Genomic DNA, 25,786 nt, shown 5'->3' on the forward strand with positions numbered 1-25,786 from the left:
AACCACACGGTCAGGAAGCTCGTAGGCATGCTGGCAGATGATAACCACATGATCGCTAAGAGCTTGTCACGACACCCACAGTGTGAGAAAGAAGAGGCAGGTGCATGTCAACTCAACAACTGTTTTTTTTATAGGAAAGTGCTACAAGAGAAGGAGCTGCTGTAGATATCAATCATATCAAATCCAGATAATCCTACATTGTTAATCTTGAGCCTTGTTAATATTAGGAGCAATGAACTCTACCTCATCATGTACTGGTCCACAATGTGCAGCTCTGTCACAGGTCCTTTGTGGGATTTGTACATTTCCACGTCCTCCAACGTGGGGACGTACCTTGAAACAAAAAATTGACATCAAAATATTACTATTCCTCGAAATGTTTTCTCCTATCTACTTCAAATATCTAATTGATCCATTTTGTGTATCACCTAGTCTCTAATTGCCTGTTTATCATAACCTTTCTGATTTAAATTCTGTTGAGAGCAGTAACAGTAAAGATACACCCCAAATAAGTAGTGAAACACATTTTTGTGTACTGTGAACACTGCGAATGATCCCAACACACAGTCATTTTATCCCTTATACTTATAATAATATTGATTAAAACCACTTTAAGGGTCTACATGAGACAAAAAAACACATGCAACGTAGTCACATGGTGAAGAATAAACACAAAAAAATCACATATGCAAAAAACAAAGCGAGCTGATGTATATTTTAATGCTAGGAAGTGCATTCCTAAAATGAGTACGGGTCTTCTGTGAATAGGTAATAGATTTCTACTGCTTGAATACATTTAATAAGCTGTAAAATTATATATAATATTTATTTTATGTAATGTATTGAGTTAAAGTACTACAACCCGTGTACAAAATACAGGAAACGTCTCCCTAATAATTGGCTTTGCTCCAATGATAACCTCAGCATAAAAAGTTTAGCGGTTTTATAAATGAAGCTAATTTAGTATTTATCAGTGACGTTTAGTTATGTATCTGCTTGCTATTTTAGGCTGATTAATATATTGTGTATATATGTGTTTCTTAAGTCCATTTGCAAGATAGTGCTCCTCGTATATCCAAAAGTAAAAAATAAACAGGTACATTTTTAAAATGCATGCGACAGTTGTTGCATATACCTTCCCCTTTTCACCTTTTGCATCTTTCTGTCATCACATGTTCTTAAACTGATGCCATTACATTTATTTCCAGTGGCCCGGAGAGGGGCGAGTGATTAAAAGCCAAGTAGTTCTATAAAATAAGAAGACGCTGGGAACGGCCATTGAAACTCGCTCAAATTGGACTTCCTCCTTCTGTCACTTCTGTGCGTTCTGACCTCAAAACAAAGGCGTTCACTTTTTCATGAGCCACTGGAAGAGCAACGGCCATTAATATTGCAGCACCTGTTGGGAGTGGTTCTTTCAAAATTGTATTCCTCGGGCCTACGCCAAAGCGCATTAAAATATATATTATGTTTTCATAGAATAAATGAAGCACTCCACACAGTACATTAGATCACTCTCGTCTTCCAGGAGGTCAGCACCAAGAGACGCTGCGTAAACCACAGGTTACAGTCAGGAAGCATTTTACCCACTTCCACTGATATATTCCCGCGGGCATGTCAATAGTTTCCGTCTCCGCAAATAACCGGAGATAAAAAATGTATTAGTAAGATGCTTTGGTAAAAGGTTCTGGCATCTGCTCTTTAGTATTAGAACATTGGGACGACTGCTGTGCAAACCATGTGCCTCATCCCATGACCTGCAGTGGTTTCTCACTTTCCTGACTTCCACACATCACTCGTTGATTTGCTAGTTTTTCAAAGCTGTTGTCCCTCACACATCGACCGCACGTTAACCCAGGGCGCTAAAAAAGCCATTCCCCTCTCGGCTCCAGTTGTCAGGAATGAATACCAATCAGCGCTTTTTTGGCACAAAGTCATACCTCCTCAGAGACGTGATGTGCCCATCAGACAGGCCTCCATCTTCCTCGTTAACCACGAACAGTTTGTCCTTCAGCTCTCCCGGTAGCACGGGAAAACTTTTGAGGAAAATGTCTAGAAGAACAGTAGATTTGGTTAAAAAAAGTCAACACACTCAATGTTCATGAAAGCTCTCCTCTTGACAGATAGTCTTCTCATCCTGCGATGAAATGACTCAAAAGGGGTCCTTTGCTTAATTACTTTCCCCCAAATGTCTTAGGGGAAATGCACACATTTGCATTCTATCAAGTCAAAGCTGATTTTTGTATATTACAGAAAAGGTCTCTGCATAATTCAGGAGCTGTGAGAAGCGTTCATTAGGAGACGACTGAAGGAATTTTAGACATATATGTAAACCACATTCACAGAGCAGAGAAGCTTGAGCCAGAGCCAGACACTTGTCCAATTTTCACTTAATAAGCTGTGAGCTTTGTAACTAACTGACTTTGTGGTTAAAACTTTTCCTGAAATAGAGCTCTGTATATTCGGAACACCAAACATTTGCCCCGTATTTCATGTGCTTCAAATCCTTTGTAAGACATATAAAAAGACGACTTAAACAATGTGTGAATTAAGCTGTCTATGTAGCTAGCCAGTTAGCTTAGCGTGATGACTGAAAATGCTTACAGCTAGCCTGGCCCTGTCTAAAAGTAACACCATTATTCTACCACCCTCATTAAACTCACTTATTAACATGTTACATCATGTTTATTTAATCCACTCAAAGACCAAAATCTAAAAACAACAGTTGCTGGACAAGCTAAGAAATCTATGTATTTCTAGCTCTTAGCTCCTTTGGATTCGCAATTTTGTATTTTCTTGCTAAAATCAAGACAAACCAAATAGGCTATAGGTTAAAACATAATGAGTGAGCTTCTGAGGATGCTTTTTAGATAGATTTTGTTATCTTGCGACACTGTTACCCCCTCTTTCTACTCTTGGTTAAGCTAAGCTAAACTAAGCTAGGCTAAGCAGCTGCTGGCTGTAGCTTCAATGAACAAGGTTTCTATTTTCTTATCTAACTTTTAACATAAAAAAGGATAGGCATGTTGCCCAAACATTTACTTTCTATGTTCAGTAGTTGATGGACACATAAAATAAATCAAATAATCATATTAGATGTTAAGCATTTTGAATGCAGAAATCAACACGTCTCTAAATCCTTGACATTAAAGTCTGGAGACGATAATTCCCTCACCAGGATCAACAACAGGCTTATGTCACATTTTTAAATTAGGTTTTAATTCTAAAATATCAAAAACATGCCAATTTGAGCACTACCTGTGGCCCCCAAAGCAATGGCTAGGCTTCTGGCCTGAAATAACACACAGTGCAAATCAAGCCCTTTGTTGATTGGCACTCAGACAAACTGGCCGTTGCCCCGGCAAATTAGACTATGGAAATGGAGAGTGTGTCCCACTGCGCGCAGGAAGCCACAGGTGTACTTTTAATTAGCAGTGCGACATTTCCAGTCATTAGATAGGCCGTGTGCATGGGGACTCTCAAGGTAAATAACCACATTAGTTGGAAATGAATACGAAATAGGAATGCCTCACAATGGATTTCATCCGGAGGTAGAAAGATTCACTGAAGCCTTTTTACATTTCACGCTACTATACTTCTACTCAGACGGCTTTCGAGATGAAAATATAGCTCTTCTTTCAATCCAATTCAATTGAATAACACACACATATATATATATATACCAGTTACTTTTTAGATCATGGTTAGAAAAGAAGGGTTGCTGGATGGTTTAGTGGTAAGAGCTGGCGGCCATCAAGTACGCTGGTTCAACTCCAGCCTGGGGAATTATCAGGCAATGTCATCCCCCTCTGTTTCTTCCCAATTCAAAAAGAAGTACCAAAAAGAAAAGTACCGCATAGATTATTTTGGCAAGACATATAATCAAGGTCCCTTGTTACATTTCTAAGCAGTTTTACCAATCACTTGCCCTCTGTCTGAAGTTTTCTAATGTTTTCAGATAACTTTGAGGCTCATACGGTAAACAAATATCCTATATTTTGCACATAAACCTAAATGATGTTTTGTAAAATTAGCTCTACATGAACCAGCTACAACACTAAACTCCTGCTGTTCACCGAACAATATAAGTGTAATGACTCACTCTCTTTGATTCTTGCTTCAGATCATATGTGCATATTTGAATGCAGTATTTGTACCTGTAATGGAGTATTTATGACCTTGTGGTCTTGTACTTGTTTCACCACTGATCCCACCTGCCCGGGATAATTCTTCAGAATTGAATCTTAACCAAAAACAGATTTGAACGTTTTGAAAAGCCAGTCATGGATATTAATGTTACAGGATCCCATGTCATAATCATTCACAGCCACAGGCAAACTTTATAGTACTGTCGCTCGGCAGGTATTTACCCAAAAGAATGCAATAAAAACAACCAATAAAAGCAACAATCCCGTTGTCAGAAGTCCTTTGGATTCCTGTCGAGCACTTAAAGTACATGAATCCTTTAAGCCTTTGATTCTTAACGCAGCTGTTTTTGTACTTGCCCACAAAGGAAAGAGTTTATTACCAGAAGAAATAACTCGCACCACAGTACTACAGTTATACAAACACCTGCTCAAACTGTCCAACCCAATCTGCCTCGGTGTGTAATGGCAACAAACATATTGTTGTTAAAGGCGCCGTGGACACAGTAAGAGATCCGGCTTTATGTCTGACACCAATCAACAGTTCTGACTTTGATTTGTTTCATTATTGATCACCTGAGATATCATCTGATGGAGGTGCAGTCTGACACTCTGCTGAGCTGTTGCTATCTTTGCATCAGAGATTTCACATGCATACTGACTCACAGTCAAATGGGATCAGATGATTAAATAGTGTGTCAAAAAACACCGAGATATGAGCTGAATAAACAGCACAGTTTTAGACAGGTTTGTGGTGATAAACATGCAAACAAATGCAGGGAGGAGGGTGTGTGTGTGTGTGTGTGTGGGGGGGGTGCTAGTAGATAGAGAGAGAATAGAAGTCCTATTATTTATTTATTTTTGAATAAATAAATGGCTTCATTTCAGATCGGAATCCTGACGAAGTTCTTGTTTTATAATGGTCTAAATCAGTTTGTATTACTTAAATAAAAAGACCAGTTGATTGTCTTTCAATTTTTCAAGAAATGTAAGTTACTTTGGCCTCATAAAATATACAGGGCTTTGTACCCTAAACAAAAGTAGCTTCACCATTATCTCTTTTTACAGTTATAAATATCCAATAGTAAACTATAAAATGTGCCTTTCTTTTATATATTCTGTACTATTAAAACTTTAGGGTAGGGATTACATAATCAGGATACACAAAAAGGTAACCCATACAGTTACATAAGAAAAAGTGTAATCTGATTACTGTCACATTACTAAAGAAGTGGGATTACTATCAGGATTATAATGTTACAGTACATTTAGATTTTGTGCTCATGTGCATTTTCACTGTTCTATAGGCTACTTCCTGATTACGCAAAATATAATGCAAGTTGCTCAGTTGCATTAGACATTGAGGTAATCCAAAAGTAACGGAAAGTAATCAAGTTACTTTTATATTGTGATGCTTAGTTTTGGTTACTGATAACTATTAATTGTAACAGATTGCAATTTTAACGCAACTTTCCCAACCCTGAAAGCAATCAGACACTTACAAAGCAGGACTTACTTTATACTTTTGCTAATTTTCTTTTCAAAAGTGTCCATACTGCTGAAGTGTCACTTTTTCTTTCAGTTGTAATAAGACCAAAGTAGGAGAGACAGACAGATCACCTTGTTCTTCAAAAGTCTAAATCTTTCCAAAGCTTTCAGTAGAAATGTGCATGGCCTCAGGTTGCCTGCAGGCTGTCATCACTCAGCTCCTGCTCCTGACACATCCAAAGTTTCCAGGTCAGGCAGGAGCACAAACTCTGAAAGCCTGTATTCTGCGCCAGGACAGGAAATCGCTGCCTTTGTCGCTCAGATCCCCTTTCCATATTTTATGAACATGCTATTTCTAATTATGTTTCCAGTCTGTACACTTTCACTGATTCCATTTAGACGCCCACCACCACCACCACATCTGTATCGTTGCGCAGAGTCTGAGAGAGGAAGCTTCTGAGATGTTTTCCCCTGGCTTGTGTCTTGAAATATACAAGCCACGTACACTGAGTTAATCAAAAGTGAAAAGCCATTAGATGAGATACAGAATATGTTCTACTTTACAAAAGCTATGCAGATTGCATGGACAGTTGTGTCACTGCAGGATAGGGGATACACTGCCCCCTGCAGACACAGAGGAGGAACAGCCACCTGTGCTGTCATTACAGTCTCATTTAGCATTTTAACAAGAGCAGATTGGCAACATTTAAAGGCCCTCCCCTAATAGATCCAGGTCAGATTCCTCCTAATGGGCGGTTTTAGTCTCATTTGTGAAGATGAATACTGACATTAACACTGATTCTGCAGAGTTCCTGGTCCCTCTTTCTATGTGGTGCTTCCCTCTGCTGGATGTATTACACACCACAACTTTTGATTTACTGAAATTTAAAGAGGCCCTTTTGTGCTTATTGGGTTTTCTCAGTTATATTGTGCATGTTAATGGTCTGCAAAGGCTAAAATCCCAAAGTTCCCAACAGAGGGAGTTTATCTGAACCTGAACATGAGCATAATAGGGCCCCTTTAAAGCTTATTTTTCTGATTTATTCCAGAAGGATTCACTTTCATTTCAACGTCACATTGCAGCTTCACACAATCACCTCAGACATTCGTTATTAAGCTACTCACTGAAGTTGTGTGCAATCTTCTGGTTGAGCATGATGTGCTGCGTGTGGCTCGGCTCAGACGCACTGACTGTCCCCACGTCTTTAACGGCAAATTGCTCATATAAACGCGATGTGTCGATTTCAATCCTCCCGGTGCGTTCTGTTTCCAAAATGATTTTGCAATCTGCAAGAAGCAAATTAATTCAGGAGTGAGACAACTCTATTATAGGGAAGAAATCAATGTTAACATTACAGAAGAGGGGAAGCAATAAATGACAGATAATACGGAGAATAATTCCCAACAATGATTCAATATGAGGTTCTATTGAAGTGGAACCAATATGAAACTGACCTTTCAGTGCCACAGTGTTAAAAACAGTGCATTTATATATGAATAATTCACACTCATGAGTCACTTTGTAGGCTTTATACTTCAAATATGGTAATAAAGTGTCTTCTGATGGATGGAGTTTAAACTGACGAGTGACAGTGTTACCTTATCTGTGCCAACTACGTCCCAGTGGAAGGCCTTGGTGCGTGGCTTTTTAAAAGTCATGAATTGGAAGGGTAAAGGTGGAGGCGGCGGGATGCTCGGGAGTGGAGGCCTTTTCACAACCGGCTCGGGGTTAGGAGACTCTGGGACTGTGGAGGAGGATGTGAGGGCACTGGGGAAGGGTGAGGGGTCAGTGGAGGTTGGGGAAGATAAGGCAAACCCACCAGGGTATGTGGGTGAGGACACGGTAGGCAGAATATCAGGCCCGATAACATCAGGGGCTTTACTGATGTGAGCTTTAGGAACAGGCTTTGTCACGTCAGCTGTGGGATCAGTTTGACTCATGTCTTCAGCTGATGACTGATCTTCACCACCAGGATTTGCGTTTTTACAATCAACTGGAGGACAAGTGGTTACATTCAACTCGACATCTGCGTCCTCTGGCTCCTCTGCTATGCTGACATGTCGTAGAGCCGGTTTTCCCACAAACATGTTTTCGCCCATTGACTTCCTCTTCCACTCTGAGCACAGTTTGTCAATGGCGTGAACCCAGGCGTCTCGCTCACCCTGCACACCACCAGGGACGGAGGTGTGTTCTAGCACAGGCACCCGAAACCTGCAATAGATCAACAACACTTAACACAACTTCCCTTTTATTTGATATAGATCTGGTAGGCCTATATTTATGACATATGACTCAAACGAAGCTGCATCGTAATACATACTTCTACATAAATCAATCTAATGTGTTTTAAATGAATGGCAGAAGAGACTCAAATTATTCAGGGGTTGAAGGGCAGCCAGCTTTGAAGGATGGCAACAATAGCCCTTAATGTCTATTATCTTTTGACCGTTTTCTTTCAGTCAAACAAAGTACGCCCAACCTTTAAATATGCTCGAGTAAAGCTCTGACAGACAAAGATGGGATAGCAAGTGTTATGCTAAATGAATGCTAACAAAACAGTGGCTTATCATACATCAAAAAATATGTATAAATACTGTGTCACTTCATCAAAGTAATCTCTTTCCCTCTGTTGTGTTTCTCTAGTTGAGCGATTCCTTTCAACACTTATAGTAAACAGTCATCATTTGGCTGCTACCCAAACCATGCTTCATCGCCTGTTGATGTTGGCTAGTCTACCTATCATTTATAAAATATCTATATTGGAGACATATGAAAATGAATCCTGTTGTCTTTTTTGTTAAGTTGACATGTGGTGGAATTGGCTTTCATAGCCAGCTCAACAACGGGGCCTCCCGACCATGTTTGTCAGGTTTTAATTGAAAGGGTTACTTCTTAAAGAGCTGGCCGTGAGGTTAGATGTGGTCGCTGTTATCCTTCAAAGTTGGCCGACTTGCTGTTTATAGCATCTGTTTCTCATAAGTATTAAAGTAAAAGTATTGGTTGGCTCCCTTTGACTGATTTCTTGGTATAGAGGACATCATAAAGTGGAGCTTTCAACAACTCAGACCCGACGCCAGCAGTCAAGAAGGTTGTCATGTTTCCACATCTCAATAATCCTTACTCACTGGTACTCATTCTTGTGTGTGATCAGGGTGAACGTGTCGGAGCCGTGAGGTTTCTGGACGCTGGTGTCTCCGTCTGACAGATGGACCACGATGGGCACTCTCTCCGAGGATGTCCCCTCACCGTCAGCCGGGCCCCGTCGCCTGAAGGGGACCATTATCAGCTGGCCTGGGTGCAGCTGAACGTCATATCTGGAACAAAAGGGAGACGGTAATGAAAGAGGAACTATATACTATATAACAATTGTATTCAGGATATTTGATATACTGTATTTCACAAACTGTTTTGCAGGAAGTACACTTGAAACCAATGTTTGTGCTTTCCTTAACCCCACCGGGGGAAACTCAGTTTTTACTCTGTCAATACGGTACATATTAGGTCTGAAATACACATATGCATTAACACATTAACCTATCCTGGATTTCCGATGTTGATATTGATATTTAGGATTAAGAAAATGACTCTTTTTTCTAAATGACCAGATAACGTGTACGGCATTTGTATAGTTTTTAATTCATATATTGGTGCATGATTTGTGTGATCTTTGGCCAGAGCCAGATTAGCTTCCTGTTTTCTGTATGCTAAGCTAAGATGAACACATGGTGGGTCCAGTTTAGGCACAATGTGTAGGTTTTAAATCCTCCCTGTCTCAACTTGGACTTGGGTTTGAAAGCCAACTTGAGATGTCTCCTCCCTATCATAAATGGTGTTTATCTGTTTTACTGAAGTAGCTTAACAATAACAAAAGACACATCCGTACTTCACCCATCTGAAAGATGCCAGGCCCCCTCTGTGCAGCAACAAGACGCCTTCAAGCAGACTCTGTGAGGCTTCAGGCTGCTCAGGGGTTTCTGCATTGTCCTCTTCAGGATCGCTGTATATGTTGCCATAAATGATCCGATTCACAAGCTGCATTATCTGTGATTCACCAGCAGGGAACAAGTGAAAAAACTGAAAAACACCTGGCAACAAAGGAATGAAATGTTTGGACCAACATGTTTTTTAGAGTTCCATCAAATACAAAAGTACCTTGTGTTTTTCCTCCACTGAAGTGGCCTCCAATTCATAATCATGATATCCTTTAAAGGAAATGGAGAACCTGGAACCCACTCCATCATCACAACTCTTGACAATGGAAAAGGGAAGTTGCCGCTTGATGATGCCTTTCTCGATGCTGCACAGCATTTTGTTCTTGAAGTCAATCTGTGTTGGGAGGGTTTGAATTAATATATTGTTTACAGTACCACAGTACCAGTGTTTTTATGTGAATGCTATGGGGCTGATACACACTGAATCATCTCAAAAACTTAGGGATGGATTGCCAAGGAAGCTTTTTAATTTATTGTTGTTCCCCTGTGGAGGAATCCACTTTGTTGGCCTGCTGAAAATCTTTGTTTTATGACCAAAGACCTGTAAAAGCAATGACTCCCCCCTTAGCATCAGATGTACTTCGAGTCTCTTGCAAATGAGCAAATGCTAGCATGCTACCTTGCTAAACTAAGATGGTAAACATGGTACACATCATACCTGCTGAACAGCATGTGGGCAATGTTAGCAGTGTTAGTTTGAGTTGCTTTGTAAAAAAGCTTACCGCCTCACAGACTTCCCCGCTTTTCTTGTTTTGTTTGTTTTTAACTCACCTGAAGAACCCGCTTCTGCCACCTGTAACGGTTGTGCTTGTGAACACTGAAGTTGTACTGTGAGGGTTCCTGCTCCTGCAACAAAAAGCGGAACAACAAAACATTTCAGACATGTAAGCTGAAGGAAAAACACGTTTTAATGGATTACAGAAAGTATCAAGATATCTATTTTGGTATCATCGGCTCCAAACTGTTTCCTGGAAGGTTTAGCAAAACGCTTCCACATTCCTTCATAGATTACTTGTGGGCATTTCAAACTGGCCATACAATGGTGTGTTTTGAAAAGCTAACCAGCAGGCTAAGCAGCTTCTTAACATGACAATGTCTAAAGAGGAGAGGTCAATTCTTCCATTTTACAAGACAGTTTTCCTCCAGAGTTCTCTAGTGGCTCACCTGCAAAGCAACAGATGATGCACATAATGAATGTATACTCACATATATTATATGTACTGCAACTCACTGACTTTGTGCAGTTTCACAGCTCTTTTAATGTTTATTTTAGCAGCTCTTTCCATCATTATCTTCCCATGTAATGAGTCTTATATCTTATATATTTAAACCAACGTTTAGCCTGATGTAATAAAGGTGTTGGGAACATTTAGTAGTTAGGGTAGGATTCGTATTAGGGTATTTGAATAGGGACTATTATGATTGTATTATACACTTTTTGTGAACTTTAAATCACAGGCAATGTAATGATGAGGAAAGCTTGGTTTAAAGGTGTCCTATTACACTCATTTTCAGGTTTGTATTTAATGCATCTACTGTGACATGTCTCCATCCTTTAATGTTCAAAAAGCTCTTTATTTTTCTCATACTGCCTGTGCTGCAGCAACTCTTTTCTACCTCTTTCCTCTGTGGAAACATTTAGCAGTTAGATTAGTGTCCGGTTGGTATCCATTATGTCTCATAATGCCGGGAAAACTGTACATTCAAACTCAGGTCAATGTAAACACTTCTGAAAGATGACTAATGTAATGTTCGGGAAGCTTGGTCTTAAATGCCAGCACCTCTTCAGTCTGGCTCTTCTGTTTACGCAGCAGCTTCTTTTCCTTCCTGGCCTCGTTCAGAGCATCCTCGATGGACCACTCTCCGTTCTTCACCTTGTTCAAGATGCTCAGCTGATCCTCATTGCTCAACTGAAAGCACAACAACCCAGTAAACAGTATTGTGAGGTTAATTACCTTTTTGTGCTTACTTAAGAAGGTATCCCTATTGTAAACGGGTTCCTATGTCCCACAATATTCATGATTGTGATTCTAAATCTAGCGTTGCATTTGGTAAACTAACACATAAATCCTAGTCTAGCAGAACAAAGCTATTTTCTCCCTTCAATATTTTCCCAAAGCACTGCTCAACTCAAGTTTTTATAGATAATAACAGTTGATAAGAGAGTCAGTGTCAGCCTGAAACTGTAAAGAGGAAGCACTGTAAGGCAAAGTTCAATCAGTAGCTGCATCTGTTCATCATGAAACTTACAGGAACAATGTCAGTCATTATCCGTCGTAGTTCTGAGTAATAGTTATTATTTTGTCATCTGGGAAGTCAGATTGAATTGAGGAAGTAAAAAATGCTCCAGGGACTCCAATAAACCGAAAGGTTGTATCTTACCGCCCTGACGTGACGTTAATGAAAGTGAGAGGGGGTGAGCATTCACGAGCATTGAATTACATTACAGCACATCACATTTGCGGTTAAATAAGTATAGGAGCTGAAATCGTACCTGTGGCAAATCCTCAGAGCGTCTCTCCATTCTGGAGGGATTGTCTTTCTTCCTTGATCCTAAATTTGGCATTACAACTTCTTTAGATTACATTCAAATCCATGCAAAGGCGCAGTCCATTTACGGCTCCTCTCGGACAGCAAAGATAGGAACGTTGATTTGTTTTGTGTTTCCCATGCAAGTCCCAAATAGTTTCCTGCTCCTTTGAACATGTGAAAGGCAAAGGCTGTGATTTGTATCACTCTTTTTCTACCACCTGTAGATCATTCTCAAACTTCTACACCACCTTCCTCTTTCAGATCATATAACTCTTCTCTGTAAGGCAGGTACTTACTGTTTGGCCACACCTACAGCAGCACATGCTTTCTCTGCAGAACAACAAAAAATGCAAGTCAGTTTACATGTCTGCACTCGCAGAACAATGTGAATAACCTGCTGCTCACCCTGTTTTACCCAAGAAACACCACTAAGATAGCTCTTTTAATTTAATACAATAAGGGGAGGTGTATCTTTTGTGGATTACTACTCAGGATTTCTCCTTCTATACTGATTTAAAATATTACTTTTACTCTACCGTTTTCAATACAAATCCAGGTCAAGTCACCTGTGAACTGAAAAGCAAATGTAAACGCTTCTTATGTATTCTTATGAAAGGTTTTTCTCATGATGCCTTTGATTTTATATCTACAGAGGGTAGGTTATTTTTCTTGGTGCAAAAACACAGTCCTGACCCTACAGGTGGTACAACAATAATAGGTCCATAATTGAGTCAAGGCAAATGTATGGTGAGTAGTAAAAAGATTCTAAAATCTCTATTTTACCCATTCACCCACCCTTTTATCAACCCTTTCTCCAGACCTGGTCAACAATAAACAGTGTGCACACCATTGTCAGGACAAAAGCAGAAGAATAACACTAATATTAGAAGTGAAATGGTATAAATATTCCCCTGAAATGGTTTAATTTCCAACAAGTGTGCAGGAGAAGGACTTTAATCTGAATCCGTTGGAATTTCCAGCTAGGGAAAGTTTGGAAGAATTCAGTGGGCGAGTTTTTCAGTGCTCCCGGAACACGTGCCGTAATTACACGAATACACGCGCAACGACTTCTGAACGCAGCTGGTTCACTCGCATGTATATTTACATATACAAATTATGCATATCTGGGCAGGGGTACTACACAGAATATTCAGTACGCATGTCTGAAAAAGGAGAGAAAAGCACATTTACTAGCAGTGAGTCCACATGTTGTGGGAATCCCCCCTTCAACAGGGGACTCTGGGGAATCCCAGACCAGGTGCGGTCCAGAACTGTGAAAACAATACGACCCTTTCTGTCAGACACTTCTTAAGAGGCGATGTAAACTGGGTTGTTTCATTAAAAGATAAAGTTGTATTGTGATAGAGGGCCTAATACAAGCCTATTATTCTTTTAAAAGCATCATGGTTACAGCCAGTGTGCGAACTACACCACGGTGTCCGGGGGAGCCGGATTTTTTTTTATTTTTTTTTTCGAGGGGGGGGGGGGGGGATTCTGATCTGTGACATAGGCCTATTAAATAGAAAATCCGTTGCACACGGGGTGCCAAAGGTCTACATTTACATGAAACAGAAACAGATTTACCGAGCATGTATGGGCTACGCAAACTTAATACTTAAACCACCGTCACCGTGTTATGAATCGTGTAGTTTCATAGACTGGCTGAATATCGCAAATTGAGGGTGAGAGTTATCTAGCTCAGAGGATGCTATGCTTTCCCAGGATAACAGTAGGCTAACCTAGTTCAGCCTACACTTTACCAGTTAGCTGCTGAAGCTTGTTTTGAGACAGAGGGCTGATTTGTAAGAAAATAATTATTTGCAAATTCAACTATTCACGTGTATACTTTGAGGGCTGCCAAACTTTGATGGCATCTCCGAAGGCAGGGGTCACGTCTTATTGACTGTAACCACAACCTGGTTTTTTTTCTGCTGCTGATATGCCTAGTCCTGGCTTGTCTCCTCGCCGATTTGAACAACCAACCGAACAACAACTGTCTTGCATTGTATTACTCAGTCAGAACACATTAAGGTAGAGATATTCATTGATTTTGAATGAAAGGTAATCGGTGATCCTAGGTAAATTCCGGTGGTAGAACTAGAAGAGCTATCGAATGCCTTTCTTGCCCGCCAACTGGGCATTTTGACGTCATACAGCCTGACAACTATGAATAGAATTTTATTTCACTTATTTTACACCTTTGAAAAAAACATTACCCAAAATGGCATTTATTTGGTCATCATATCAATATTTTAGAGAGCTCCCCTAAAATTTCGCAAACCATGTTCCCAGGGGAGCTCATGTCACCACTAGGGGAGCTATAGAGCTCCTGCGGTCACGTGACTTTTGGTTGGGAGCCACCATTTTGGCAGTCAACATGACCACCGGTGCCAGTGTTTTCTTACCGAGCGAGTATACTTCTCATTTTAATTCAAGTGAAATTCGGCTTTATAGTACAAAATTAGAGAGATTAAATATAAGCGACCCATATAATTCACCCGGTGTGCTTTTCAAGAGCATAACCTCCTGCTCTGAAGACGATGTACCCGACTTGCGCTACGCAGACATCCACAGCTATCTTGTAAGCTTTCCATCAGTGTACTCAGGAGACTCCCTCAGAGCGTACAAAAGCTTGGAGGCTTACAAATGGTGTCAGTCCGGCTTCGTAAACAACATTCAACTGTGGAGTCTTACATCCAAAAACTTCGGCATCATCACTGCAAGGGTAAGTATTAAATTATTCCAGTTTGATAGGCAGTGTCACGTTAGCATTGTTTGTTTATTAGCTTGGCTAGCTACGGAAGTGTCACGTTAGCATGTTTTTTAGCTTGGATAGCTACTGCAGTGCATCTGTAACTTGCTAGTTTGTATTTTTGATCGTACTCAACCAAAGTGGCTGGCGTTTTTTACCTTTATTTATCTGTTTTGGAATTTCATATAGGTTAATCACTCCCAAAGGCTTAATGAAAGTCAACTAAAGCCATGGGTGGTGGTGAGGAACGACGGTGTTGTGCTGGGAGCCCACTGCAACTGCACAGCGGGACTCGGGGAGAGCTGCTCTCATGTGTCAGCTGTTCTCTTCAGTCTGTGGGGAAAAAACAACGCAAGGCACGAGGAGATCAGCTGCACATCCAAAAAATGCAAGTGGGCCTCTCCCAGTGAGGATGCTGCGAAGAATGTGGAGTACCTGCAGGGCAAGGACATCATATTCAACCATACTCAACAAAATAAAAAGGGGAATTCCACCAAGGGTACCTCTGCGCCCCCATCTTTCCCACCCCTGACTGCTGCTGAGCAAACACAGTTCTACCAAAATCTCTCACAGTGCCGGACTCAAGATGGGAAGTCCTGCAGACCTGCAGTCCTGTCAGTTGTTCGCGGGTACGCCACATCCTATGTACCCAAGGCTGTCAAGCTAGATTTACCTGAACCCCTTACCAGTCTGTATGACAAGAAGGCAAGAGACCTGAACCTGGCTGAATTACAAGAGCGTGCAGAAGGAATATTTGAGGACTTGACTGTCACTGAAGAACAGGTACATAACATATTCTGTTTACTAATGACTGAAATCTAAGATCTACCATGTTATGTGCACGTGTACTGTGTGTGCGCTATCTTGCAATGTAAATGAGAAACTGTTTGGATTGCCATGTTTTCAGAGTGATATTGTAGAGGAGGAGACCCAAGCACAGTCCAAGTCCAGAATTTGGTTTGATCAAAGGAGTGGTAGGGTGACAGGATCTACCTTCAGAGCAGCAACAAGAACAGACCTCAGAAAGCCAGCCGTGTCTCTCATAAGACAGATATGTGACCCAAAGTCCCATGTTTTCAGCAGTGAGGCTACCAGGTATTCATGGGCAGAGAATTCCAGCCAATGTCAACATGCAGTTGAACATCCTAACATACTCCAAATAGCATCCCAAAAGTTTCTGCCTTGTTGTAAGGTGTCAGCTGATGTTCATCATCCCAAAAGTAATGGGCATATGCATTTGATTACTTATTGTATGAAACATTGTGACATGTGCATCAGCAGACACCTTACAATACAGCTGTATCATGTGGGATGATATATGCCACATCTTCAGGAAGGTACTGACAAGTCAAGGGTAGTGTGTGTGAGCATTACAACTGCATGTTGAAATCAGCTGGAATTTCCCTGTAAACTAAAATAGGGTGTGCAGTGTGTAATCTCTTCTATGTATGTGTTAACTTACTTACGTACAACATATGGTGTACAAGAAAATTAGTGTGAGGTGAATGAACAGAGAGGGTAAATGCAGTAAGTACTAGGCTATTCTTTAAAAAGAAGTGTAAAACCAAGTACAGCATTAAACATTTGTAAAGGGCAGGGAGGTAGCAATGTGGGGTGGCATTACTATTGTCCAAAACTCATATTTCCATTGTTTCTTCAGATGGGGATGCAATAATGAAGAACTGGCCAGAAAATACTACGAAATGCAGCATCGCCTATCACACACAGACGTCCTGGTGCGACCAGCCGGATTTAGAATTTCACCTCTGCACCCATTTATCGGGGCCTCACCTGATGGGTATGTGTCCTGTAGCTGCTGTGGTACAGGTGTCTTAGAAATGAAGTGCCCATTTTCTGCAAAGGAGCTTTCTGTCAATGAAGCTGTAAATTCTGTTGCACACTTTTGCCTTGAACAAGATTCCCTAGGAAAAATTAGACTTAAGCGAGACCATGCATACTTCTACCAAGTGCAGATGCAGCTATTTGTTACCAAATTGGCATACTGTGATTTCATTCTGTGGACTGAAAAGGAAGGTGATTCACCCTTTGTGGAACGCATTACATTTGACCCAGAATTCTTTCTCAAAGAACTTGAACTTGCTCGTGACTTCTTCCTAAAATGCATCATCCCAGAGCTGTTAGGCAAATGGTTTTCTGCACCAAAACAAGCAACTGCAAGCACCGATCCCCAGCAACAGTGGTGCTACTGCCGTGCACCTGCGGCAGGGAATATGCTTGTTTGTGCCTCAGGGTTCTGTGCCGTGAAGAGGTTCCACCAAACCTGCCTTCGGATGAAAAGGGTACCGAAACAGTGGGTGTGTCCTAGTTGTAGGAAACTAATCAATGCTCAAAAAAAAAAAACATAATTACTTAGTCTTACTTACTTACGAAATGTGTGAATATGAATGAGCTGATGCAATGTAAATATTTTATTAATTAATAAACAACTGTTAAACCAATGTTTCAACACGGGTTTGTTTACCACTAGCTTGCTACAAGCTAACTTGCTAACTGGCTAGGCTGCGCCAGAGCCACACTTGTTGAGTTAAAAAGGGACATCACAGTGTCCGTTAGCTATAATAACTGGGTGCTACTTCTTAAATTAAACTAATTAAATTTAATTAAACTGACCAGAAACTTTTTGTAGCATTGTACTGTATTCCTTCACCCACCTGATATGAAGTGATCACTGCATAAGCGAAAGCCAACGGCCGGGGGGTCCCATCTTTCAGTCTTTTTCTGAAGGCTCCTGGCTCTTTTAATCGCTCCAATCCACTTCTCCCTCCTCTCCGCGTCTTTAGGAATGCGATAATACGATACACCTTTCTTTTTCCCACGCCTATTTGTGCAACCTGGTGCACAGCAGTTATCCACCATCCTTGACAGTCTGCCAGTGCCTGTCAATTTACTGCCGCGATGACTGCCAAAATGGCTGCCCCTGTCGTATCTCGTCACGTGACCAGCATATATGACATCATCTGCAGGAGCTCTATAGCTCCCCCTGCTCCCCTCCAGTTCGCACCCTGGTTACAGCTGATGTATAGGCTGACTCAGAGGCGTCACTAGGTTTTAAGACCATGGGGGGAAAGGAGATGCACCGGATGTGAGCGAACGTAGCGCGCGAACACAACATTTCACAAACAGCTAGCAAAGACTGAGCAATTATTTATTAGTATTTATTATCAGTCTGTTTTTTAATAAACAGTACAACAACAATTAACATTAACAAGGCTTTCTTTTTCAATTGACATGACTGCAAGACTGTGAAGTCGTTTTTGACCCATTGTTTGATGCAGCCAGGAGTGCAGCCGACGCAGTGCACTAAAGGACCTTTCACATGAGCAGCTGCTTACAGGCACTGTTAGGAGATTCGTCTGCATTTTTTTTGTAATATGTATATATATATATATATTTATAAAACAACACCAAACTATTTAGGGGGGCTTAAGAATGTTTTAGGGGGCGCGGCCCTCAGCCCCCCTAAAACAGGCCTAAGACGCCACTGGGCTGACTTCAGGACTATATGTATTGTACTTATTTATAGTATTCCCCCTTTTCTGCGACTTCACAGATTACTTGTACAGTACATATTGTATATTTTGCTGCATTACTTATTTGCACTTATTTATACTAGTTTATACTATTGAGAAACCAAGTAGTAGAATCCGCTGCACCTTCACCATGCATCAGTGAAATAATCCAATAACATACATCTGACTTCTTCTTATAAGTAGCCTTTAATTTAACTCATAATTAGCTATGTTAAGTACACTTTGCTTATAACACTCATTCACGTTAACATTTTGAATACAATGATATACTTGTAATTGACTATTTGCGCAATCTGGTGTTTTAAATGCAAATTAGAAATATCTGATACACAACAGATTAAACTTTAAAATACTTCTCTTTTATTTTATCCAGAACTGTTTCATCACGTGTCAGACTTAGGATTCCCTCAGGAATATCTGTCAATTTACAGAGAAGGCTTCACAAGGATATAAAAAATAAAGACAACAAGGAAACCCCCTCGCGCAGCTCCACCCTTCAAAAGGTCTGGCAGTTGAAGAGGGAGAGGACAGAGCAGACAACGCACTGTGACTTTGGAGAGAAACAACATGCTGGGAGCTAAAATGCATCTACTGCTGCTCATACTGAGTCTGGGCTTCATGGTGAGTAAGATTATCGATATGTTTTATTATGAATATGAAAGATTGTGACTAGAGATAACTGGGTGTAGCTCGATCGCGTAGTCATGTGACTGGAGGCTATACTGTATGCGACTTTTTGCTCATTATAACCATCGTTTCCTCAGAAGCACACTATAATCTGATATTCTGGTCGAAATCGTGCATGTTTTTTCAATGTTACGCCGTTTATATACAGTTTACACCCTATTGCGCACATCTTATAAAAGTTACTTTCACTTTCGTTTTCGACACTGCATTAGGGAGACGAGGCTTTGTTCGAAAGAAAAAATCCTCAACAGAATTTTAATATGCATAATGTCAAAAATATTGATAGCAAACATGTCACTGAATGGACAAAGACATGTGGCTGTCAGTTTCGCAGATACCACATAGAATGCTTGGGACTTTCCGCTTACAGTTTTCACAAAGAGGAAGTTAACATATAGTCAATGTAACCAAAAACTACAGAGCCTTAATAAACCTTTTATTCAGAGTGTTTCTGTTGTATTTTGCTCTATTTATGTGTATTTTACATTCACATTAACGTAATGCCAACTGTATTGTCTGTCTTTTATTGATCTGAAGGCGTACTAACTGAAAAGCCCCCTGAGACTAATGTGTTGCAATATAAATACATTGGATTTGATTTTTACATATCACCAATTTTTGATTTGCAGGGGATGACATCTGCTCAGCAACAGTGTGACCCACTGACCCAGTATGAGGATGACCGTGGCATTTGCTGCAAAATGTGTGGTCCAGGTATGGATACTTTATTCTAAATACTGTCTTCACCCTCTAAGAGGCAGTTGAAGCAAAGCCGGCGTACACAAACACAACATCAACATGACAAATGTCTAAAAATTGAAGTATGAAAAAGTGGTGAAGCAACATGTACAAACACATTTCCGCTGCTGACTTCCTCACGTATTACTAATAATCTAGGACATGTTATTTCTATTATTGCCGTCATGTAGACACTCACCTAGGATACAAGCTATTACAACCACAATTAAGAAATGTGAGCCACTTTTATCTCAGTGACAAGCTTTTTCTAACAGCTAAATGGGTTAAATGGAAGTAGGCTAGAAGTAAATATGTGAAAAAGCAGCACATGGCACGAGGAGGAGGCCGCACAGTTTTTGGCACTTCCACATTAGATTAACAGAAGAAAAAGAACATGTATTTAACTTTCACTTAGCTTTATTTTTTTCATTTGGGGTTTTTTCTTTCACTCTCCCCTCAGCACTTTGAAAGGAGAAGTTAAACTCTGTTTTCTTCAGCTTTCTCTACCCCTCTCTCTTTGGTTTTCCCTCTCATCTCAACCATTTTTCCCAAGTGGTTGTTGGTTTGGCTAAATAAAAAGTGCCCTGAGATCCTTTCTGTATTGATTTAGTGCCATGCAAATAACACTTTATGTACTGGCAAAGACTTGAGGAGAAGGTCGATACGATTCTCCTATCTGGAAAACCTCGAGGTGGAGCTGAGACAATTAGTTGATTGTATTATGTTATATTTTAAATGCAGAAATGGTTAAAAGAAAAAATACAATATCTGGCTCCAGCTTCTCAAATGAGATGACGTGCTAATTTTCACGTGTTTGAATCATTAGGGAAATTGTGGGCAATCTTATTCTCACCAAAAGGCTCATTTCCCCAAATATCACCCTTTCCTTTTGAGTCAAAGCGCCACATTTTCCACATGCGCTTGAGACACATACCTGTTTTTACATTGAAGCGACACTTTGTGTTTCAGGGACCAGAATGTCTTCCAACACACATTGTCAGGATCCTCAATGTGAAGATTGTAGGGAAAATGAATATCAGGATAAATACACGAAGGAAACCCAGTGTCTTCTTCAGCCCTACTGTGACCGAAGTAAGACCCTGTCAGAAACGTACTGATATACTTTAGTTTGATGAAGCACAACTTATAACGTGTGTTCATTCCTCTTTCAGATATAAACTTTAAGATTATGACCCATAAGAGCAAGACGGAACGTAGCATTTGCATGTGCAAAGAGGAGTTTCACTGCTCCAGTATCCAATGCATGACCTGTTTGCCGCACACCATCTGTAATCCTGGATATGGGGCTCGATACAAAGGTACACCTTATTCATGTATATTGAATATATAGAAAGATCTGCTTTGTTATGTTCTAAAGGTTTCACTTTATGCTTTCAGGCAACCATTCGCAGGACACAGTGTGTGAGAAGTGCCCAGAAGGCACATTTTCCAATGAAAGCTCTTGGAAAGATGCCTGTAAGAAATGGACAGAGTAAGTACATTCAAATCTCCCAGCTTAAACCTCAACTTGCGAAATCATTCTTGGCTTTGTGTGACAAGCACACCTTTTATCAGAGCACATTTCGTTCAGCGATAAACATAAACCAGGAAGTCAATTTACCTCTTTTTAGTTGTGTCTGGTTATTGGCTTCCTCAAATTCATGTTGTACACTGAATATGGTTTGTTCCATACGTCGCTATTATAGGAAATATACGACAGTACGTGTTAATGAAACGAGTAATGTCCTCTAAAAATGTCTGTTAATCTACAGGAAGTAACAGACGATAAAATAAACCAGGACATACATCTATGTGTCATCATTGTTTAAACAAAGAAGATATAATACAGGAGGTAGTTTGTTTAAAAAAGGGTGGATTTTGTTACTTCGGACTGAAACAGGGTAGCTGTTTCCCCGTACTTCCATCTGTTTGAATGCTAAGCTAAGCTAACGAGCTGCTAGCCATACATTTACGGGCCAGAACATGAGAGGGGTACTGATCTTTTCTCTCTAAGAACACATATTTCTCAAAATGTTCTGCAAGAAGAGACTCCATTTTGTGTAAATGTATACCCGTAATTCTTCTGAGAAGATACATGGTGCTTTTGTGGGGGGTTTCTGTAGTATGTAAACTTGGGCCATATGTATTGACATTGGCTTGAGATGTTGCTAGCACCTTTTATAAGTTGTTCTCACGATAGGAGTTCATAATTCACTATAGTTTTCAGTGTTACGGTGAAAATATGGAAGTGATAATGACCAGGAATTATCATTTAACATGTTGACGTTCTTCACAGATGTGAGAGTGGATACCATATTGAAAAAAGCGGAACGGACGTGTCTGACATCCTCTGCGGTGAGTTTTTGAGTAGGTTGATGAACTGTTATAGCATCTCTCTTTCAGCTGTCTCACTATCTGCAGCTGTGTGGTTAGCGGTGCCTCGCTCAAAACGAAACCACGTAGGCAAGGAGATGTTAGATTTCATCTGTGTTGGTCTGAGGCTTTAAGTGTGGGAATAACACATTTCACCTACACAATGTTTACACTACGTTACCTGTGTAGACGCTACTGTAGTTGTATTGTTATAGAATAGAAAACGTAGGTGTTGAATCTCTGAAATCGCTTCCTCTGATGAAATGCAAATTTGGTTTACATGAAAGTAACACATTTCCTGTTGTGGAGGAGATGCATTGACTGTATTCTTCTTTATAAATGCCCATATCCTTCTCAAATATCTAATTATCATGTATTATGCTATGATACATTGTGAATTCTGTGTGAAAGACCTGATATCTGGTTAATGGTTCTCTCTGTGTTTGTATTTCAGACGTAAACAGGAGGCATAACATTATGATCGGTCTTATTGTCGTCTTTTTGATTTCTGCTATAATTGGAGTCGCAATGTGTATCAAAGGTACGTAAGGCACTAAATGTTCTCTAGTTTAAGGAGTTTCTGTACATTGAAAATGCTCACTTGGCTCATTTTGTCTCCCTTCTGATAGGTACACGAGGCGATGCAAGAGGAAAGGTAAAGGTAAATGTGAATTTTATCTTAGTAGTTACCGAAGAAACAAGAAATATTATCTAAGAGTCCAATTTATTGCAGTCTCAAAAAGACAATTGACTGTTCATTGCTGTCATTCTTCCCCAACAATTGTCTTGGTTTTATGTATATCATGTTACTTTCACACTTCAGTGTCTCTTGATTTGCTCCATTTAAGAGACAGTTTGGCATTTTGGGAAGTATGCCAGTTTGTCTTCTTGAAGATGGTTAAATTGGAAGATTAACACTACTTTAATATCTGTATGCTAAATGTGAAGCTCTTAGCATAGTTTAGCTTAGCACAAAGACATAAAACAGGGGGAACAGGAGCCTCACTTCTTAAAATGTGATGGGTAATTTGTTTAATCTCTAGAAAGGTTGTGCTCTTTCTAACTTTAGACAGAGCCAGGCTTTCTGTTTTACATCTTAATACTGAGCTAAGATTATTTACTAGCTTCATATTTTGCACACAGACATGAGAGGGGTAGGATTTGTCTCATACATCTCTCAAAAAGAAAGCTAATCAGTCCAAAGTAGTCAACTATTATTTTGATTTAGGGTACAAAGGGTCTCCAGAACGGATCCAGCTGAAAATGTACAGCTATTTTTAATCAATCAACCTGAAAAAGAAAAGCAGGTTTTCTTTTCATGTGAAATTGGAGTAATGTCATCATTAAAGAGCATTCATACACACTGAGATAAACAAAGACATATGAACATTTTCTCTGTTGCTACAACTGAAAGTGTAATATCCTTTATTAAACAACGTGTTGCTCTTGCAGGGCTGTTTTCAATCGTGTTTCGGAGAACAGAAGGATCCGCTGAGAGACACCATAGTTGACATAACACACCCAACTCAAAAAGAGGAGCTGCTGTCCGTACCGGAAAAAGCCGGAGCGGGAGCACCGGAGGAAAACGAGGATCAACCGAGCGAGGAGAATTCAACCGATGTCATTTTCTCTGATAATGGAAACTTTGTGACTCAGGACAATGGGGTCTCGTCAAAACTGTCCCGACAGGAATCACAACCACACGCATTGATAGGCGAAATACAGCCGCTGGACTAAGATAATGGTTGATGATTTGAAATGAGGAATGTTGAGTATCGTTGCCCCGTGTTTGTACATATTTCCTTTAATGTGTATATTTTCCTTAAGTGTTAAAAACAAGGTAACGTGTTGAAAATATGACGTTATAGTGTAAAGATACTATAAGTGTGGCACACTACACTATTTTAATTGACAAAGTAGCAATTTTGTAAGTGTGTGCTTATTTTTCTCTGTGTCTATGTTGTATTTTGCAGTCATCTGCTTTTTCGTGAAGTCACACTTTCACATCTGAGTTGCAGAAGTTCTTGTGTATTATTAATTGTGAATTTAATTTTTATTTTGAGCTTTTTTTACTTGCATTATAAATGTCTGACTGACATTTTAACAATGTACTTTTCGTACAGCTAGATATTGTCTTGTGAGTAGGGGTCAAATGTCCCATAATGCTTTGCGGTATGGAAGTGTAATGGCAACCATGCAATTAGCGGGCCAAGCTAATGCATCTTGAGCCTAACCCCTATATCCGAATTGTTTGTCAAGTGTGAAAAAATGGTACATTAAAAGTATGGTGAATTGTGAATGTTCCTGTAAGCACTGAACTCATTTATTTATGGACAACTATTACTGGATTACTTTAGAATTAAATTGACAATGTAAAGATTATCAGGCAGGTGTTTGAGTTGTAATCAGCGTCCATGATTTCTAACCGGATTTCGTGATGCTTATTCGTGATGGACATGGGGAGAATGACATCCTCGGAAACGGTAAGTCACGCTGAAACTTAGCATGTGTTTACTTTATATATGTGCTTCCTATTTTGACTTAATTATAACACTTTGGACTGTATTTTACAAAGGCCTAGTGCTTTTGAATAAATCGTGATGTAGTTGCACCTAATGTCCTCTGGGTGGTGCTACAGCTTCACTTCATTAAAGTTTAACTCAACTCAACCGTACTCCTTCACTCGACAGAGGTGGAAGAAGTAGCTCTTGTAGTAAAAGTAGAAGTACCAGAGTGTTCAAATACTAGAAGTCTGCAATAAAGTCAAAGTATAAAAGCATTGGCTTCAAAATAAACGCAAAGTACCAAAAGTGCTCATTTTGCAGATTGGTCCATTTCCAAATATGTTTTATAATGATTGATCATTAAAGTGTTCTCAGAGCTGGTAAAGGTGCAGCTAGTTTGAATGGCTTTGTATACTGCAGGGTAGCTTGTGAATTTACTCCAGGTGGAACTAAAGTCTGATTTAAGTGTTCATTATATTTCACATCAGTAATCCAAATCTGCCTAGCAACTAAAGTGTTAAAATACCTGTAGTGGAGGAAAAGTACACGGAAGCATAACATGGAAATACTCAAAAGTAAAGCACAAGTACCTCAAACTGTTACTTAAGTATAGTACTATGTAAATCTACGTTATACCTCTGCCCCACAATTATATTCTATAAATTGAAATGGAAATATATGGAGTAGAAAAGGGTAATTAATTAAGCTAAAATTGTAAAAGCCAAACTTGAAAGGAAAACGTTGTATCAGTAGGCCTAACTCTTAACATGTTGAGCTTTCATTACATGATATTCTATTATATTCATCTGTTTCCTGGGAGAGAAGAGGCTCAAATGAGAGCTAATCTGCCCTCTGTGTGTTCCTGTTTGTAGGGATTTGCATGGAGAGGTGCAGCAGCGCTCCCAGGGGCTTTCTCATTATCCCCGGATTAATGGAGGTACAGCCCTTTGAATTTACATGAAAACCTGTGCGATTGATAGTGAAGAATAGCTCTGCCAAGACTTACAAAGACTTTAAAAGACC

General features: G+C 40.0%; 3 protein-coding genes across 7 annotated transcripts; 2 read left to right on the forward strand and 1 right to left on the reverse strand.

Annotated features, from left to right (window-relative positions):
* Positions 1–199: 199 nt before the first annotated feature.
* Positions 200–12,427, reverse strand: LOC134862811 (uncharacterized). Of its 2 annotated transcripts, XM_063880908.1 has the most exons (10): positions 12,121–12,427; positions 11,408–11,536; positions 10,398–10,472; positions 9,787–9,960; positions 9,518–9,675; positions 8,760–8,948; positions 7,233–7,845; positions 6,759–6,920; positions 1,941–2,052; positions 200–333 (listed from the first exon to the last, which is right to left on the reverse strand). In XM_063880908.1, the coding sequence occupies exons 1-9, from the start codon at positions 12,190–12,192 to the stop codon at positions 2,011–2,013; spliced, it is 1,614 nt and encodes a 537-aa protein (XP_063736978.1). In that variant the 5' UTR covers positions 12,193–12,427; the 3' UTR covers positions 200–333; positions 1,941–2,010. The 2 variants fall into 2 exon arrangements, with proteins under 2 accessions (XP_063736978.1, XP_063736984.1); XM_063880914.1 differs by lacking the exon at positions 11,408–11,536.
* A 2,065-nt stretch (positions 12,428–14,492) lies between these two features.
* Positions 14,493–17,359, forward strand: LOC134881133 (uncharacterized). Of its 3 annotated transcripts, none has more exons than XM_063908310.1 (3): positions 14,493–14,883; positions 15,100–15,693; positions 15,818–17,359. In XM_063908310.1, exons 1-3 carry the CDS (start codon positions 14,536–14,538, stop codon positions 16,223–16,225), a joined length of 1,350 nt encoding a protein of 449 aa, XP_063764380.1. In that variant the 5' UTR covers positions 14,493–14,535; the 3' UTR covers positions 16,226–17,359. The 3 variants fall into 3 exon arrangements, with proteins under 3 accessions (XP_063764380.1, XP_063764540.1, XP_063764455.1); XM_063908470.1 differs by having other exon boundaries at positions 16,571–17,359; XM_063908385.1 differs by having other exon boundaries at positions 15,100–17,359.
* A 1,490-nt stretch (positions 17,360–18,849) lies between these two features.
* cd40 (CD40 molecule, TNF receptor superfamily member 5) lies at positions 18,850–24,558 on the forward strand. Of its 2 annotated transcripts, none has more exons than XM_063880933.1 (9): positions 18,850–19,082; positions 19,778–19,862; positions 20,856–20,978; positions 21,059–21,205; positions 21,285–21,378; positions 22,183–22,241; positions 22,714–22,800; positions 22,889–22,914; positions 23,712–24,558. In XM_063880933.1, exons 1-9 carry the CDS (start codon positions 19,029–19,031, stop codon positions 23,994–23,996), a joined length of 960 nt encoding a protein of 319 aa, XP_063737003.1. In that variant the 5' UTR covers positions 18,850–19,028; the 3' UTR covers positions 23,997–24,558. The 2 variants fall into 2 exon arrangements, with proteins under 2 accessions (XP_063737003.1, XP_063736995.1); XM_063880925.1 differs by having other exon boundaries at positions 18,851–19,082; positions 22,889–22,920.
* The last annotated feature ends 1,228 nt before the right edge of the window (positions 24,559–25,786 follow it).

This window comes from Eleginops maclovinus, chromosome 1, assembly GCF_036324505.1.
Source record: "Eleginops maclovinus isolate JMC-PN-2008 ecotype Puerto Natales chromosome 1, JC_Emac_rtc_rv5, whole genome shotgun sequence".
Classification (NCBI taxonomy): Eukaryota; Metazoa; Chordata; class Actinopteri; order Perciformes; family Eleginopidae; genus Eleginops; species Eleginops maclovinus.

What these genes read in the sequence shown, in the direction of transcription:
- LOC134862811 (XM_063880908.1), bottom strand. Translation starts at nt 12,192, where the DNA reads ATGCCAAATTTAGGATCAAGGAAGAAAGACAATCCCTCCAGAATGGAG. An exon ending in CAGTGGAGGAAAAACACAAG is followed by an intron (nt 9,676 to 9,786) that starts GTACTTTTGTAT and finishes GGTGAATCACAG; the next exon opens with ATAATGCAGCTTGTGAATCG. An exon ending in ACGTAGTTGGCACAGATAAG is followed by an intron (nt 6,921 to 7,232) that starts GTAACACTGTCA and finishes TGCTTCTTGCAG; the next exon opens with ATTGCAAAATCATTTTGGAA.
- LOC134881133 (XM_063908310.1), top strand. Translation starts at nt 14,536, where the DNA reads ATGACCACCGGTGCCAGTGTTTTCTTACCGAGCGAGTATACTTCTCAT. An exon ending in TCGGCATCATCACTGCAAGG is followed by an intron (nt 14,884 to 15,099) that starts GTAAGTATTAAA and finishes AATTTCATATAG; the next exon opens with GTTAATCACTCCCAAAGGCT. An exon ending in TGACTGTCACTGAAGAACAG is followed by an intron (nt 15,694 to 15,817) that starts GTACATAACATA and finishes CCATGTTTTCAG; the next exon opens with AGTGATATTGTAGAGGAGGA.
- cd40 (XM_063880925.1), top strand. Translation starts at nt 19,029, where the DNA reads ATGCTGGGAGCTAAAATGCATCTACTGCTGCTCATACTGAGTCTGGGC. An exon ending in ATATGGGGCTCGATACAAAG is followed by an intron (nt 21,206 to 21,284) that starts GTACACCTTATT and finishes TTATGCTTTCAG; the next exon opens with GCAACCATTCGCAGGACACA. An exon ending in ATGCAAGAGGAAAGGTAAAG is followed by an intron (nt 22,921 to 23,711) that starts GTAAATGTGAAT and finishes TTGCTCTTGCAG; the next exon opens with GGCTGTTTTCAATCGTGTTT.